The sequence below is a fragment of the Postia placenta genome, assembly GCF_002117355.1.
Source record: "Postia placenta MAD-698-R-SB12 unplaced genomic scaffold POSPLAscaffold_7, whole genome shotgun sequence".
Taxonomy (NCBI): domain Eukaryota; kingdom Fungi; phylum Basidiomycota; class Agaricomycetes; order Polyporales; family Adustoporiaceae; genus Rhodonia; species Rhodonia placenta.
The window spans coordinates 616,345-629,787 of NW_020169838.1; the positions used below are offsets into that span (position 1 = coordinate 616,345).

General features: G+C 55.6%; 6 protein-coding genes across 6 annotated transcripts; 4 read left to right on the forward strand and 2 right to left on the reverse strand.

Moving 5' to 3' along the window:
• Positions 1-272: 272 nt before the first annotated feature.
• Positions 273-808, reverse strand: POSPLADRAFT_1039930 (hypothetical protein). The gene is made up of 2 exons (XM_024477624.1): positions 496-808; positions 273-452 (listed from the first exon to the last, which is right to left on the reverse strand). Exon 1 carries the CDS (start codon positions 670-672, stop codon positions 496-498), a length of 177 nt encoding a protein of 58 aa, XP_024338878.1. The 5' UTR covers positions 673-808; the 3' UTR covers positions 273-452.
• Positions 760-2,531, forward strand: POSPLADRAFT_1046532 (hypothetical protein; the record flags this gene model as incomplete). Its single annotated transcript, XM_024479059.1, has 5 exons — positions 760-1,074; positions 1,155-1,497; positions 1,556-2,130; positions 2,165-2,187; positions 2,273-2,531. The coding sequence occupies 5 exons, from the start codon at positions 760-762 to the stop codon at positions 2,529-2,531; spliced, it is 1,515 nt and encodes a 504-aa protein (XP_024338879.1).
• A 555-nt stretch (positions 2,532-3,086) lies between these two features.
• Positions 3,087-4,492, reverse strand: POSPLADRAFT_1046533 (hypothetical protein; the record flags this gene model as incomplete). Its single annotated transcript, XM_024479060.1, has 7 exons — positions 3,087-3,187; positions 3,356-3,479; positions 3,530-3,548; positions 3,678-3,756; positions 3,837-4,087; positions 4,139-4,238; positions 4,303-4,492. 7 exons carry the CDS (start codon positions 4,490-4,492, stop codon positions 3,087-3,089), a joined length of 864 nt encoding a protein of 287 aa, XP_024338880.1.
• A 3,014-nt stretch (positions 4,493-7,506) lies between these two features.
• On the forward strand, positions 7,507-8,343 carry POSPLADRAFT_1070150 (hypothetical protein). The gene is made up of 3 exons (XM_024482383.1): positions 7,507-7,697; positions 7,761-7,895; positions 7,960-8,343. Exons 1-3 carry the CDS (start codon positions 7,578-7,580, stop codon positions 8,179-8,181), a joined length of 477 nt encoding a protein of 158 aa, XP_024338881.1. The 5' UTR covers positions 7,507-7,577; the 3' UTR covers positions 8,182-8,343.
• Positions 8,344-9,301: 958 nt separating this feature from the next.
• Positions 9,302-10,590, forward strand: POSPLADRAFT_1039933 (hypothetical protein). Its single transcript, XM_024477625.1, has 4 exons — positions 9,302-9,605; positions 9,669-9,777; positions 9,842-10,098; positions 10,177-10,590. The coding sequence occupies exons 1-4, from the start codon at positions 9,491-9,493 to the stop codon at positions 10,344-10,346; spliced, it is 651 nt and encodes a 216-aa protein (XP_024338882.1). The 5' UTR covers positions 9,302-9,490; the 3' UTR covers positions 10,347-10,590.
• A 675-nt stretch (positions 10,591-11,265) lies between these two features.
• Positions 11,266-12,105, forward strand: POSPLADRAFT_1046536 (hypothetical protein; the record flags this gene model as incomplete). Its single annotated transcript, XM_024479061.1, has 4 exons — positions 11,266-11,380; positions 11,448-11,541; positions 11,608-11,858; positions 11,930-12,105. 4 exons carry the CDS (start codon positions 11,266-11,268, stop codon positions 12,103-12,105), a joined length of 636 nt encoding a protein of 211 aa, XP_024338883.1.
• Between the last annotated feature and the right edge of the window lie 1,338 nt (positions 12,106-13,443).

A 13,443-nucleotide genomic window follows, 5' to 3' on the forward strand; every position in this document is an offset into this window, starting at 1 on the left:
CTGATTCCGAGTCGCTACCAGTGGAGCAAGCATCTCTGTCACTGAACAGGAGGCGGCGTCGAAAACTTCACGCTGACGTGCCGCGAGAATCGTACCCTCCCCTGCGGAGCTGATCCGTCGAGGCGCTCCGAGTCAATAGCGAAGTTCTTGGCTAGTGCCCGCTGTCTCCGACATAAATGATATTTGTGATAGCAGGGGTGCATAAAACGCTCAGAAGGCGTTGGTTCATATCCTCATCGATACACGATGACCATATTTCCGAAAGCGGACCCGCGGACCCGAGAATCTCTGCGTTCACTACACGCAATGTCCGCATTCGGAAGCGAGAAAGAACACGATATGGGCGTTCAAGGACATCCGCGGAGGAATTCCGTGCTATGGCTTCGACTTCCTTGCGACTTTCGCGCTATTCCTCGAGTGCAGTCTGTGGCTACGTTGCTCGCTATTGGTTGGTGTGTCCTCCATCATTATTCGCCGACCTGACAGGTATGTCTCTCATCCTAGGGCACCAATAGTTGCGCCTTCTGTGGCAAAACCCTGTTCGCCAATGCGGCCCTCGGCGACGTACAGTCCCCTAACACGCATTCTTTCCATCATTCTCCAGTGCAGACCTGAAATCTCCGTTTCGGGTGCGCACTCACCAAATAAAAAGGCCACCTTTTCGTCCTCCATCCACACCTCCTCGCTGAGGCTCCCCTTCCGACTACAGTCTCTCTTTTACTTACACCAACGCTCCTGTCCTTTCCTAATTCAACTGCGATGAAGCTCGCTACCACACTCGTTCCTCTCCTCTCTGCGACCGCGTGTCTTGCGGCCGCCACACGCACCTCGCCCTCGCCCAGAGCCCACCGCCGCGATGTCATCGCCGCCCGCCAGGCGCACGTCCGGCGCAACTTCCTCGACGTCTGCGCAGGCCTCAACACCGACCTCACCGTGCTCGGGTTCGTCACGGGCCACCTCGACACCTGCCTCTGCCTCTCGCTCTTGCCCGGCTTTCTCCAGGTCGATGCTACCGCCAAGGCAGCCGTCGTCCTCGCCGGTGTGGACGTGGTGACTGCCCAGCTTGAGGCCCTAGTGAGTTTTCCCCTTCTCTTCCTTGACGTGTTGGATTCGTCACTTGCGCGCCTGCGCTGACCAACAACCCACGCATGCAGATCAATGATGCTGGGAACAGCGAGTCGTGCAGCTATCCCCCGCACGCGAGCCCCGTATGCAGCTCGGACAACGTCTGCGGCTTCACCTGCACAGACGGCTACACGCCCTGGACGCCCCCCGGTGCGTCGCGCCCCACCGAGTGCGTGTGCGATACGCCTGCGCTCGAATGCAATGGCGTGTGTGGCGTGTTCAAAAACGGCTGCGGCTCGGCCGTGCCCGCGCCTCCGCGCCGGCGCGCCGATCCTCCCCTCTGCAAAGATGGCCGCAAGGTATGCGGGGTTTCCGGCGGGAGCAAGAGTCGCGGCTATGAGTGCGTAGACACGACGTCGAGGCCTGACTCCTGTAAGGTTCCCTGTGTCACTCGAGGTTGAACATGCGCTGACATCTCGCGCTGCTACAGGTGGTGGCTGCGTGGTCTCCTCGCTCTTCACCTCTAACGAGCCCGCCACCGGCGTAGACTGCACTGTCATTAAAAACGCGATCAACCCCACCTGCGAGCAGGGCCGCTGCGTCATCACCGCCTGTGCCTCAGATTACAGACCCTCGCCCGAGGGCGACGCTTGCGTTGCGGTCACCATTCCCATTTCCAAGCGCGACGTTCCGGGGATCGACGTCCAGGACGGCGTGGTCGCCAAACTCAAACCCGTTGTCGTCCTCGCTGAGGATAGCGTCGTTCACGCAGGCCTCGGGCGGGACCTTGGCCATGTGGCGGGAGCTGCCGTGGACGCAACCGGTGAGGTCGTTGCGGCAATTGTAAAGGACACATCCGTCGCGGTCGGAGCCTCTGTCGGAGTGAAAGTACGTGACGTTACCGGCGACGGCGCGGATGCTGCAGGAGGCGCTGGAGGCGCTGGAGGCGCCGTAGTCAATGCCATCCCCCCTACGGCGGGAGCTGTCACGGGCGCAGCCGGTGGAGTTGTCGAGGGGATTGCACAGGACACATCCGTCGCGGTCGGAGCCTCTGTTGGAGCGGCAGTGCGTTGATATGTTTCCACAACAAGTATGATAGATTACACCGTTACTAACGTTTGGGTCTGTTGTCGATTGTTTCTCCGGGCGTCCTCTCATTCTCATGTGTTGTTTGCCGGTTCGATCCCATGGTGTTCTATATTTGCAGTTCTCGCGTGAACTATTTTACTTCGGTAACATTGATGGCTAACAACATATTCCTAGTCATCTCTGCGGTAGATAATGATATGGTGTTTGAACTCGAGGCTTGGTGCAAATGGCGACATCTTGGCAGCGAACGAAATAACGTTATGCCCATCCTCACAGATCAATTGCTCCCGCCGGCCGCGAAATACCACAGCCACAGCAACCACAGGGTATCAGCAACGAAAATCTTCGCGAAACGGTGGCACATGGATAACTTCTGATATAGAACGTTCGGACTTGTACCTATCTTCAAACATAATCTCATGGCTATATGGTCCGTTCCACAGCCGTGATGAACATACTTAAGTACCATGATTACAAAGAGGGTTTTCATAATCAAATATATGTTCTTATATATGCCTAGTATATCGTTATACGTGACATATCATCTTGCGTTACATCATTGTACATCCAAAAGTGGTACGTGCCACCTCTGCGGAGTGGAGGACTCAGTAGAGCACATACTAATTGACTGCACCGTCCGCACGGCACCCGGACAACACGAAGTGTGGCACCTCAGAGCTTCGAAAACATCCCAACTGGCCGCACCTGATCCTGGGCAGCATCCTAGGCTGTGGTCTGATCCAGTTTACCACAGAATCGCAGAAGCCTCGACCTAGACCGAGGGCAACCCGGATTTACCACACATCGTTTTCTGACACCGCATACATGATCTGGAAACTCCGTTGCGAGCGCGTTAACATACGCCGACCACTTCGCCACACAGACCGAGAAATGTTTTCAGGTGGTCTTTCACCATTTAGAGCAGATTAGCTCTAGAGAAGACCCTCACCAGCGACCGCGACTGACGCCACGCTCCGAGTAAGCCACTCGTGCTGGAGACCCGTAGTGCGGTCCTCAAGGTCGAAGGCTGGGTCTGAAGAAATTGTGCAGTTTCAGTGGCTAATACACCGCTAGAGCGCTCCAGACGACGGCGTAGGAAAATCGATTGGCGAGTCTCAGACTAGCTCTGACGAGCCGTGCATAATGCATTTTGCCTCGGAAAGGTCGCGGACGCAAACCCCGCCACCCAGCGCAGACTTACGTGGGCCACCTTTGGACGCTGTGCGTGATGTCAGACACCAGCAATCCTTAGACATCAGTGTCTCTAGAGGGCAGACAGCACCGTCCTTGTTGTAGTGAGTTGTGGAAAACGTATGATCTGGAGGCTATGGGCAGGGCAATGGAGAAGAGCTTCTTCAAGATCACTTGGGCAAACCACACTGATGATCTGCGGCCTGAGAAAAAGTTCATATAATTGAAACCACAGGCCGGGAAATTGTGCCAGCTGGAAGTCCTCCTATTCATCCCGAGCTATGTTGACCTGTGCTAGGGTAACGACTTGCACTGTGCACTGCAATTGTCACAGCCCATATTCGTAGGGCGGGGGAAGGACCTTGCTCTGCTCATTATGCGCAAAGACAGCCTCCAGCAGGACCATCGTGTCTGTTGAGGTAGGCGTCAGCACATGCTGCTGGCGCCGGCAACGAACTCAGAGTGCGAGGTGCACGGTGGAAATGACGCACATAATTGGATGGCCATGACAGTGGCAAGGAAGCCCGCGACCATGACGACGACGCTTGGCGGCGCGCCGTCGACGAGCAGCCGGCAGTCTCGTCCAAGCCCGCCGTCCACGAAGGAGATGCAGTCGACCTCAGCCGTGACCGTGGTGTAGAGCGCGACGACGGCAGTGACGACCGCAAAGATGCGCGCGGCGGGCGTGGTGCGGTGGCAGGCCCTCAACATACGCTGGTCGCGCGCTCGAGCCGCGAGGGCGCTGCGGGCTGGTCAGCCCAGGCGGACTGTGTATGTAAGCGGTAGGACGCACATGCGGAGGAAGGACATCGCAGAGAACCCGAGCATGAGCGCGGACGCTCCCAGGCTGGCCTGTGTGCGGGCGGAGGCGAAGGCGTTGCCGTCAATGGTCTCTAGTGGGAAGGGTGTTTTATTTTCAGCGGGACGGCGCTGACAAGATGGTGAAAAATTACGCACGGTACAGAAACCGCGAGTAGATGCCTGCGAGGAGTAGGTGCGACGAGAAAGAGAGCAGCGAGAGAGCGGGTAGGCCTGAGCGGATATAGTCGTGCATATTCTCTGCTACGTGGGAGATGTTGCGCGGAGGTGGGAGTGTTGAAGAAAGGCACGCTGCGTGACAAATGAGGGGAGATGGCCAGGGAGCCATGCGTAGTCAACCCTATTTAATTTGTTTCCTACATTTCTGTTGAAACAAAATCCTTAAGGAGGATGCAAGACGCCGCCTTGAGACATGCGGAGGCCGGCATACGTCTGATACAGATTGGCACCCGGACCTGCAGTAATACGTGAACAATTGTGAGGCTAGCATGCGCTCGCGCAATATTCCGAGCTCGAATCATTCGGCGACACCTACGGTGTTCGCGCGATGCGGATCACAGTATCTCTCAGCCGCCGGTCAACTTCGTACGGCGACAGGCTGACCGTTTGGGAACATTGGAAGCGTGGCAAAGGCAGAGTCAAGCGCTCTGTCTGCTTTGGCGCGGCCGCATTTCAAGAAATGATAGGTATATGTCGCATCTGTAGAGATTAGCATTGTCCGCAGTGCGCCCGGCACGCACGCAGTGATGATAGAGTCATTACCGTTGCTGAGCTTTGCTTGGATATTATCTGAACCATATATTCAAGCAGCACCCACATGTCGTGAAGGAGCAGCATATCGCATCCCAGCTTAGTACCGCGAGAGAACACGAATTTAATTGCTCTGGACGACCGCTATAGCAGGGCGAAAAATATGCAGGCCAGTAGAGAAGATCAGCGTGAACTGCGTCGGTCCGACGATATCGGCGCTGGGTACCGCAGGCAGGCCATCTCGCCGGCCATCAATTGCATTCATCAGTCGTTAGGATTGTATTGGGGTGCCGCGGGTGCTGTTAAGGAAGTGAAGCGCGTATACTCCCTTCATCGTACCCTCAATTGTAGAGCGCTGCCTTTTTCGTGAGAAGGTCCCGCTTATCGGAATATGACATCGCGGTCCGCTGACAGACGCTGTGATGCGACTACGGGCAAGGGTAGCGCTTTGAACAACGCAGGACCCTGACCTGCCCGTCCGGCCTTTAACAATGATGTCTGCCGTAAATGGGCTGGGCAGACCCAAATCTTAGCTGGGATGACCGAGCCTTCAATGGCATGGGCACCGCAGTACCGTGACTATCGATGCAATCGAGGGCGAATGTCGCTGAAAGGGCCAACCCACGGGGACCTCCACGGGTAGTGTCAAAGAGCCGCCACGAGATCTCGGTTCAGCGCCTCCAGTGTCGACCTTATTGACTTGTCACTTTGATTGACGCATGTTGCACAGTCGTCTCATACAGGAAGAAGCTGTTAAACCTAACGCGGGGTGAGCGCGCTGTACAAGACAACGAATATATTGACTTCAGTAGGCCGTAAGGGATGAACTCATATAAGTATGCACCTGTACAAGACAACGAATATATCTACGATGTGGTGCATTAGTATAATAATATTGTCGATGTGTTTAGAGGTACTCACTGACTTCAGTAGGCCGTAAGGGACGAACTGAAGTCAGTCTACGCGCGAGAGCGAGAGTCCTACAGTACGAAAAGAGGGGACTGTATAGTAAGCCAAACAATGTCCAAACAATGTCCGGGCTGCGCCACAGGCGCATCACCGCCAGACGTCTCGTACGAACGAGCGTCTGTGTGGAGGGCTTCTCGAACATTCTCCCGAGTCGCCTGCGCCAGAGCTTGCGCTCTAACAGAAGCGGCTACAGATTTTTCCTGTGAGGTTAAGCGATCTAACCTGGTCGCCTATGGCACATTGACTGAGCAGCAGCGAGAACTGCCCGCATTGTCGGGTGACTACATGTTCAGCGAGATTACAGCGAGATTACGGCATTGAAATAGGACTTCCACCTGAAAACGTGGGGAGTCCGTCACGTGTTTACGCAGAAAGAAGATCCAGAGTACGTACTAGGCGTAAAAATGAGTGGTGTACCGTGACAGTATGGCCCGTCAGATTGGTGGATGCCTTCTCGCAGGGGGTCCGGACGAGATTGCAGAGTAGAATCGAGCTCTAGATCTTGTCGGCAATGAGGCTTTGGTAACCTGATGGAATCGGCTGGTAACGGCTGGCTTCCGGGCACCTTTCTTCTGCCAAACGGCACGGAGCGACTTAACGGGTCTGTTTCAAATTCCTGTTCGCATTGCAAACCGTCCAGATCCTGCGGGAAGGCATCCAGCACCTCTGGTCACGTACTTACCCACCATGTCCGCATCCCGGTTCGAGCGCGTCCTTCCCTAAGCGCCCAAATGCAGCGGGGACAAGATGGTACCTGGAAAATGTTATCTGGGCTAAATGTGGTACTCACGCCAGTCGCCCCGGTCGTTCCCACCACTGGGGCGATTAATCCTCGACTGCCATTCAGTCGAAAAGTCGGGACGACATTTTCACGAGTTGCGCAGACAAGGCCCGTATATCCACGTGCGCAATGATAGTATGCAGGTGCTCAAAGAGGTATCCGATTACGACACGGACGAGGGGCTAGTATGGGCCGCAATGATTGAGGTAGAGGCTCGAAGAGGATTGCAGGAAGTACCCCAGTTGTGTGAGCTTCTCGACTTCTCATCTTCCATCTTCGATGTGGAGGGTGGTGTTGACTTAGTGCTGAGTCTCTGTCAACAGAATAGACATGTATTCTCATTTCACAAAACCTGCTAATGCCAAATTCTATCGTATGTGCTATTATTTTGCGGCCAAATGCGCCTTACTAGCGTCCGCATGTAGGCTTCTGGTGCTGTAGAGGCGATGCGGATATAGGAGGAGTTAGTGGGAGGGGATCGGGATGCGCCTATAAAGCTGCTCGGGATGCGGCCACGGGGGGTAAGTAAGTACGAGACCAGAGGTAGTTGATGCCGTGACGCATCAGATCGCAGGCTCCGAGGCGTACCAGACCCTTGTGGTCGCCCTTCTCGCATATACTAGATATGGCTCGACTGTCATCCATGTCCGTAAATGGTTAGCAACGCAACCTACCCTTCCCGGGTGTAATACCCCACAACGGATTTCCTATCCGGGCAGGCGCTAAGAATGGCACCCCGCCACTTTGGAAACGCTACATGACGTCACCTGCGTCATGTCCCCACACCTCGAAAGGCTTTATAGCCCAACATACATGGCTGGTGTCGAACATTGCCTTTTCACCGATACCCCACGATCAATACCTCGCAGCATACAGCCAAAATCTACAGCTTTATTCTTATTTCGCGACCACGATGTCACCATCCGTAAACTCCCCCGCACCAGCGGCAAGCGGCGCGCAGGGCAACGACACCTACCCCGAGCAGCGACACGCAGGTGCCACGGGCCTCGGGCCTGAGTATGGAAAGGGCGTGGTGCGTGTCGACTAGAGCTGCATTTGGCGCATATAGCGACCCTAACGCGGTTCTGCCACCCAGACGACCGGCGACAAGTACGAGGGGCTGAAGGAGGAAGCGAAGGGCAAGATCCTGCGCAAGCCCGAGCTCGCGGAGCACGGCCGCAAGCTGCGCACGGGCGAGCTCAAGGGCATGCAGGAGGCGGAGAACAACACGGTGCGTCTGGACTCTCCTTGTGTTGCGCCGTCGCGCAGCCCGCTTATGCGCCATGACTCGATAGAATCCGTCTAACACGGCGGCGGAAACCGACAAGCAGCGTGCGCAGGGCCAGGCGCCAAAGAGTGACGAGAACCAGTTCACTGCGCAGCCGCCAGGCGTACCCGACACATCTCACCCGACCGAGGCTGGCCGTATGCGCCAGGCGGCGACTGTCGCACCTGAGGGCACGAGTGCAGCGACCAAGGAGTCCCAGGGCGAGCATCGCACCCGCAGCATCGGCTGAGCGTGGAGCATCCAAGCAAGTATCAGCGGGGTGCAACATTGGAATCGGGAGAGAGGAAGACGGCGTATTATGCCGTGTTGACGTCGACAACTTTAATTTGATGTATATGATAGAAATGTGCGTGCACCTTTTCAATTTCATTGTGGGCGCAGTCAAATTCGATCGATCGGATTCCCAGACGGCGTTGTAGGCCGATGTGGGCAGGCAAAGCATTGGGTGCTTCTAATCGGGGCGATGGAAGAAAGGCTGTACTGTGTGCACAGCCTCAGATACTGACTTTCGCAGTATTAGTCCCTACAACAGCAAGGTTGTCCGTCAGAATGTCCGGCGTTCAGCCGCAATGTCAAGTGAGGATATCGACATATCGCCCTATCGCTGCGCTTCGAAAACCTCATTAGTCGTTATAATCATCGTGTCCGTTCATTCTTGCGCAGGCCTGCACAGCCCGGGTGGTTGTGCCGCAGTGGGAAGCCTCTGTCATTCGTGACAGCGAGGCAAAAGTCAACCGCGCCCGCAGTGCAGATGTTCCATTTCGACATCGCCCCGCTCGTCATCGCCCTCATCGAAGCTCAATGCGCGTTGTCGGCTGCTTGGCCAGGAACAGCGGAGGAGACCCAGGAAAGGTAAAAATATCTCGTGCCGGTGTGTGCTGTGATGGGCGCCCGTTGTCTCGGGAGATCTGGCGCTAGCGCGGCGTGCGCATCAAAATGCGCCCGCGGCTCCCACGCGAGGAGTCACGCCAAGGGCGCGTCGGCGAGCGGCAGAGTGCGTCAGACGTCTTGGCGACTGGCGACAACACCACAGCTGGACATCCACACCAGCCTCATGGTGCAAGTCGAACGCCCACATAGGTACTGTATCCTGGGTGGTGGATCTGGCGGTGGCTGGGCAGATATTGACTCAGGGGCACCTGTGGTCTTGTTGCACTGCTTTACGGCGGACGCCCGAACCTTCCCGGCAAAAGCGACGAGAGCGCGCAGCTTTTCACGCTTGCAGCACCGCTCCCGTCATGCCCGAATTGTCTCACATCATCGCCATCATCGCCAACACGAAATGATCACACAACGCAGCGTGCCCTATAAATGCTGCGCCAGCGCGCGCCTCGCTGCAACGTCCTCTTCCCTTCCACGCCTTCTCCTTCCAGCCCCCGTCGGGTCTCCCTTTTTCTGTCCCGTTTCCCATTCCCATTCCAGCTTCACGTTGCGCGACACGAGCCCCGACCCTCTAAGTTAACAGACCCGCCTTTTTTGCGAGTTCGCCGACCGACGCCTTCCCTTATTCCTGCACGTGCGCATACCCAGCGAGCATCATGTCCCGGCATTTCTGCTTCTGCATTCCCGTCCGCGCGGGTGTCTTCCTCTTCTCCCTGCTCTCCACCATCCTCGAGGGTCTCCTCGCCGCCGTTCTCTGGTACATCGTGCATGGTGCGTGTCACGCATCGCTCAGGTGACCAGACCAGCCCGGCTGACAGCGAGTCTTCTGCACAGAAATCGACATCAAGGCGGAGAACTACACGAATGTCGCAGAGCACACCAAGATCACTGTGATCGTGCTAGCTGCGATCTTCACCATCATGGCGCTGTTCTCGCTGTTCGGGTGCGTCTCTGTGTGTGCGCGACAGGGTGTGGCTGGCGCTGACGTCGAGCATGTGTTTGTGCAGCTTCATTGGCGCAGTCGGAGCAAAACGGCGCCTCGTGAAGGCGTTCGCGTTCATGAGTTGGCTGCTGTTCTTTGCGTCGATGGGCGCGTCAGGCCTGACGCTCTACGCGATCTTCTCGGGGAAGAACATCACGAGCGACTGCATCCAGGTCGATAACAAGGGAAACGTCTCGCTCGATTCGTGCACAACGCACGTCTCGACTGGCGTCAAGGTCGCCGCGACGATCATCGTCGTCCTCATCATGATCGTCCACCTATGTGCGTGACCCCTCTCGGTGTTCTATATATATATAGTCGAGAGAACCGGAGGCTGATCTGTGGATTTGCGCAACGCAGACATGGTGGTGATCATCCAGCGCTACGTCGAGCAGCTCGAGGAGGACGGCGCCGCGTGGCAAGGCCCGTACAAGCTCACGACGACGGACACGAACCAGGGCCTGCTCAACCCCCAGGGCCCGTACTCATATGCGGAGCCGCACAACGCGTACGGCAACTCATACGCATGAGTCTGGACCCCGACCCCGACCCCGCTTGTGTTTATGTCTCGCGCTGCCGGATGGGAAGCCAAAACGAGAGGAGGTGGATGGCGCGCGCCGCCCGTGTGTGCGGGGCGTGCGTGCATGGATGCTGTCGTGCTGTTTTTGCTGCTGTTTGACTTTTATATCTATTAACCCACTCACGACATATTAGTGCTCATTGTATTCTTGCATATTCCAATGGACTTTGCTGTGTGTTCCTTTATTCAAGTCAGTGGCATGGAAAGAATTGCGTGACAGCTGGGCACCTCTCAGCGGTGGGTGCATCTGCTAACACCAAAACGACCCCAACCTCTGGCGGCGCGTCGCCTGCTCGAGTTCTCTGTCTGCAGCCCAGGTACAGCCGATGCAGACTCTGGGCATTGATAAGCGTGTCCAGATGTTTGTAACCAGACATCGTCATCGACGCTTAGGATAAGGACTGGGAAATTACAGTGTGTATTGGCAATGGCCGTCGTTGACAGTGATAATCATGCCTGTCACCATCAAGTCTGAGTGTAGGCTGTGTTTTGTAGATAAGAGCGCTGAACTCAACGGGGTTGTTCTATCCAGCACAGAGAAAGGGTCCCTGTTGTAAGATCGCGCCGCTGGGGAAATGAGGAGCAAGGAGAATTGTCTCGATCACGTTTTGCTACAGATGCCACTGTTTTATGGACAAGGCTCAGCTGCGGCATCAATCATCAATGCATCTATTGGCCTACGGCGCCTCCCTCCGACCGAGCTGCCCTGACAGATGCCGCCACGCCCGTCTCGACACACTCTTATACGGCCCGTGTCACAGCCAGAACGACTGTTGGCATTTATAAGACGAGCATCGGTGTCCGCCCTCTCTCCTCGCTTCTCGTCCTCCAGCCCCTCCGCCAACCGCGGAACTTCTAACTTATTGGAAATGTCACGGCACTTCCGCGTTTACATCCCCATTCGTCTGGGCCTCCTCGTGCTCCCACTATGTTCGCTCGCGCTGCTCAGCTTCCTCGCATATGTGTTCTGGGCTACGGTGCAAGGTGCGTGTATCTGTGGACCAGCCACCATGACCTCCCCCCGCGATTCTGAGGCACACTTGATGGCCAGGCTTCCCGGATAGCACCTACACGCACACTACGAAGATCGCCATCTCAGCATCAGCGGTCTTGGTCACCACGCTCGCGCCGTTTTCCCTAATAGCGTAAGCCCATGCCCAAGGTCGGCTTCATGCAGGATCAACCTGACGCTCAACCACCCGATGATGCAGGATCCTCGCCGCCGCCACACGCAGCCTGCACATCACGCGCACGTACTGGTACATGTCCTGGCCCCTGGCCCTCTTCGCCCTTGCCACTACCCCCGTCGTGATCAACATCGCCTGGGACGAGCAGACCTGCCCGCTCATGGAGACGGGCGGCGGCGTCCGCCCGGACTGTGCCTTGTTGCGCGACACGCTCCGCGGCGCGCCGTCCGTCATTGTCACGGCGCTCATGGGTACTGCCCTCGTTCTGCAAGTCTGTGCGTGTTCCCCCTCTTAACCCCGGTTGTGCACAGTGATGTTTTGTGGGGGCTAACACGCGCGGCGGCAGATATGATCGTGCTTTCGCGCCGGTACATCGAGCAGCTGGAGGAGAGCAGAGAGGGGAGGCGGGGGCAGTACATGCGCGTGTCGACGGAGGTCGGCAAGGACCTGTTCGATGCACACGAGCCATATCCGTATGCGGAACCGTACAGCGCCTTCAGGCACTCGGATGACACCGCATAGAAAGGTCGTCGGAGTGCATAGATGCCTCACTTCGGTACGCAGGTATTGAAGTTTGCTATTGGTGAGGCGCACGCGCGCAATCCTGGGGAATGGTTGTGAAGTTCGAGCTTGGAAGGAAGGAAAATACTATCCCGGATTGCGCACGAGCCAACCACCTGGTAATTTATGGTATTAGCATAGCCTATTACAATTGATAACATTCCTTTGCAAGAAATACATAATTGCGAGCGAAGCGAGCATATCTCGGCTAAAGGGGCTGAGGCCGGGCTTTCAGCTGGAGCAAACAAGTACAAAGGATACATGCAAGCGCCCGACGTGTTTTCACATTGAAAGGCCTGAAAGTCATGCAAACATCCTTCAAAATCCGTTATTAAGGCCTCAAAACACTCTCAAGCATACAGAAAATGGATATATGCAAAAAGAATGGCATCAAAAAAGAATTTATTGCGAAATAAGCATAACTACTCGAAAAACAGTTAGACGCCCAGTCACTGACGTGGCCCGCTGCCATACAACTTCGTCAAATGTTCTGAAACCTGAGTCCTTTCTTTTGGGATTCTTAGGTGCAACTAGATGTCCTATCAATACATTATCAATGGTAGTGCAACATAGGATTCAGCGCTTCGCGAGCCACTTCCCATACAACAGGTGCATATTTATAGATAATGCGGTTTACACCCCGATGTCAATGTGGAACCCTTGTCTTGCGCTGACATCTTCACAAAGTTATTGAGACAATCGCTACACGGCGTCCGACTCGGATGCTATGATGCGATCTCGTGGCCGTTCACAGGCGATACGACCTCGGAACAACTCCCATCGGATCGCAAGTTTAGCGGCATTGCGAAACGCCGGAATCTACACCTTTGGCAGTCCTTTTGTTAGAAAGTCGCCTCCCTCTGATTTTCTTGCATTCACAACGTGATTAAAAACGGCTTTCAAGGCCGAGGAGTAGTGGCCGATTTGGAGAGTAAGTGGAGTCAGAGACAGGCACGGTGCGTCCTTCCGGTCTGTTTCATCCCATGTATTGTTGATTCGTTCTGTGTTTAGTGCCATAATTCTGCGTTGCTTTGTCAAGGCAGTGACGGCCGTCTTGCAACATGTTGAGAACATCCGTTGTTGTCGTTTGGATCCATCTGATACTTACGGTTTCATGCGCTCGAGGTGTGTTCAGAGTCACACGCATCATACGTCCACTCTTCTATGTATTGCGAGCCATTAGCTCGTGAATGTGTACGCTGTGCATGGACGCTCATTGCTGGAACTCGGGAGTGGTTGTTTGTCACGTATGGACTTGGCGGATCATCGTACACCACGGATGCAGAGCGTGATAAAACG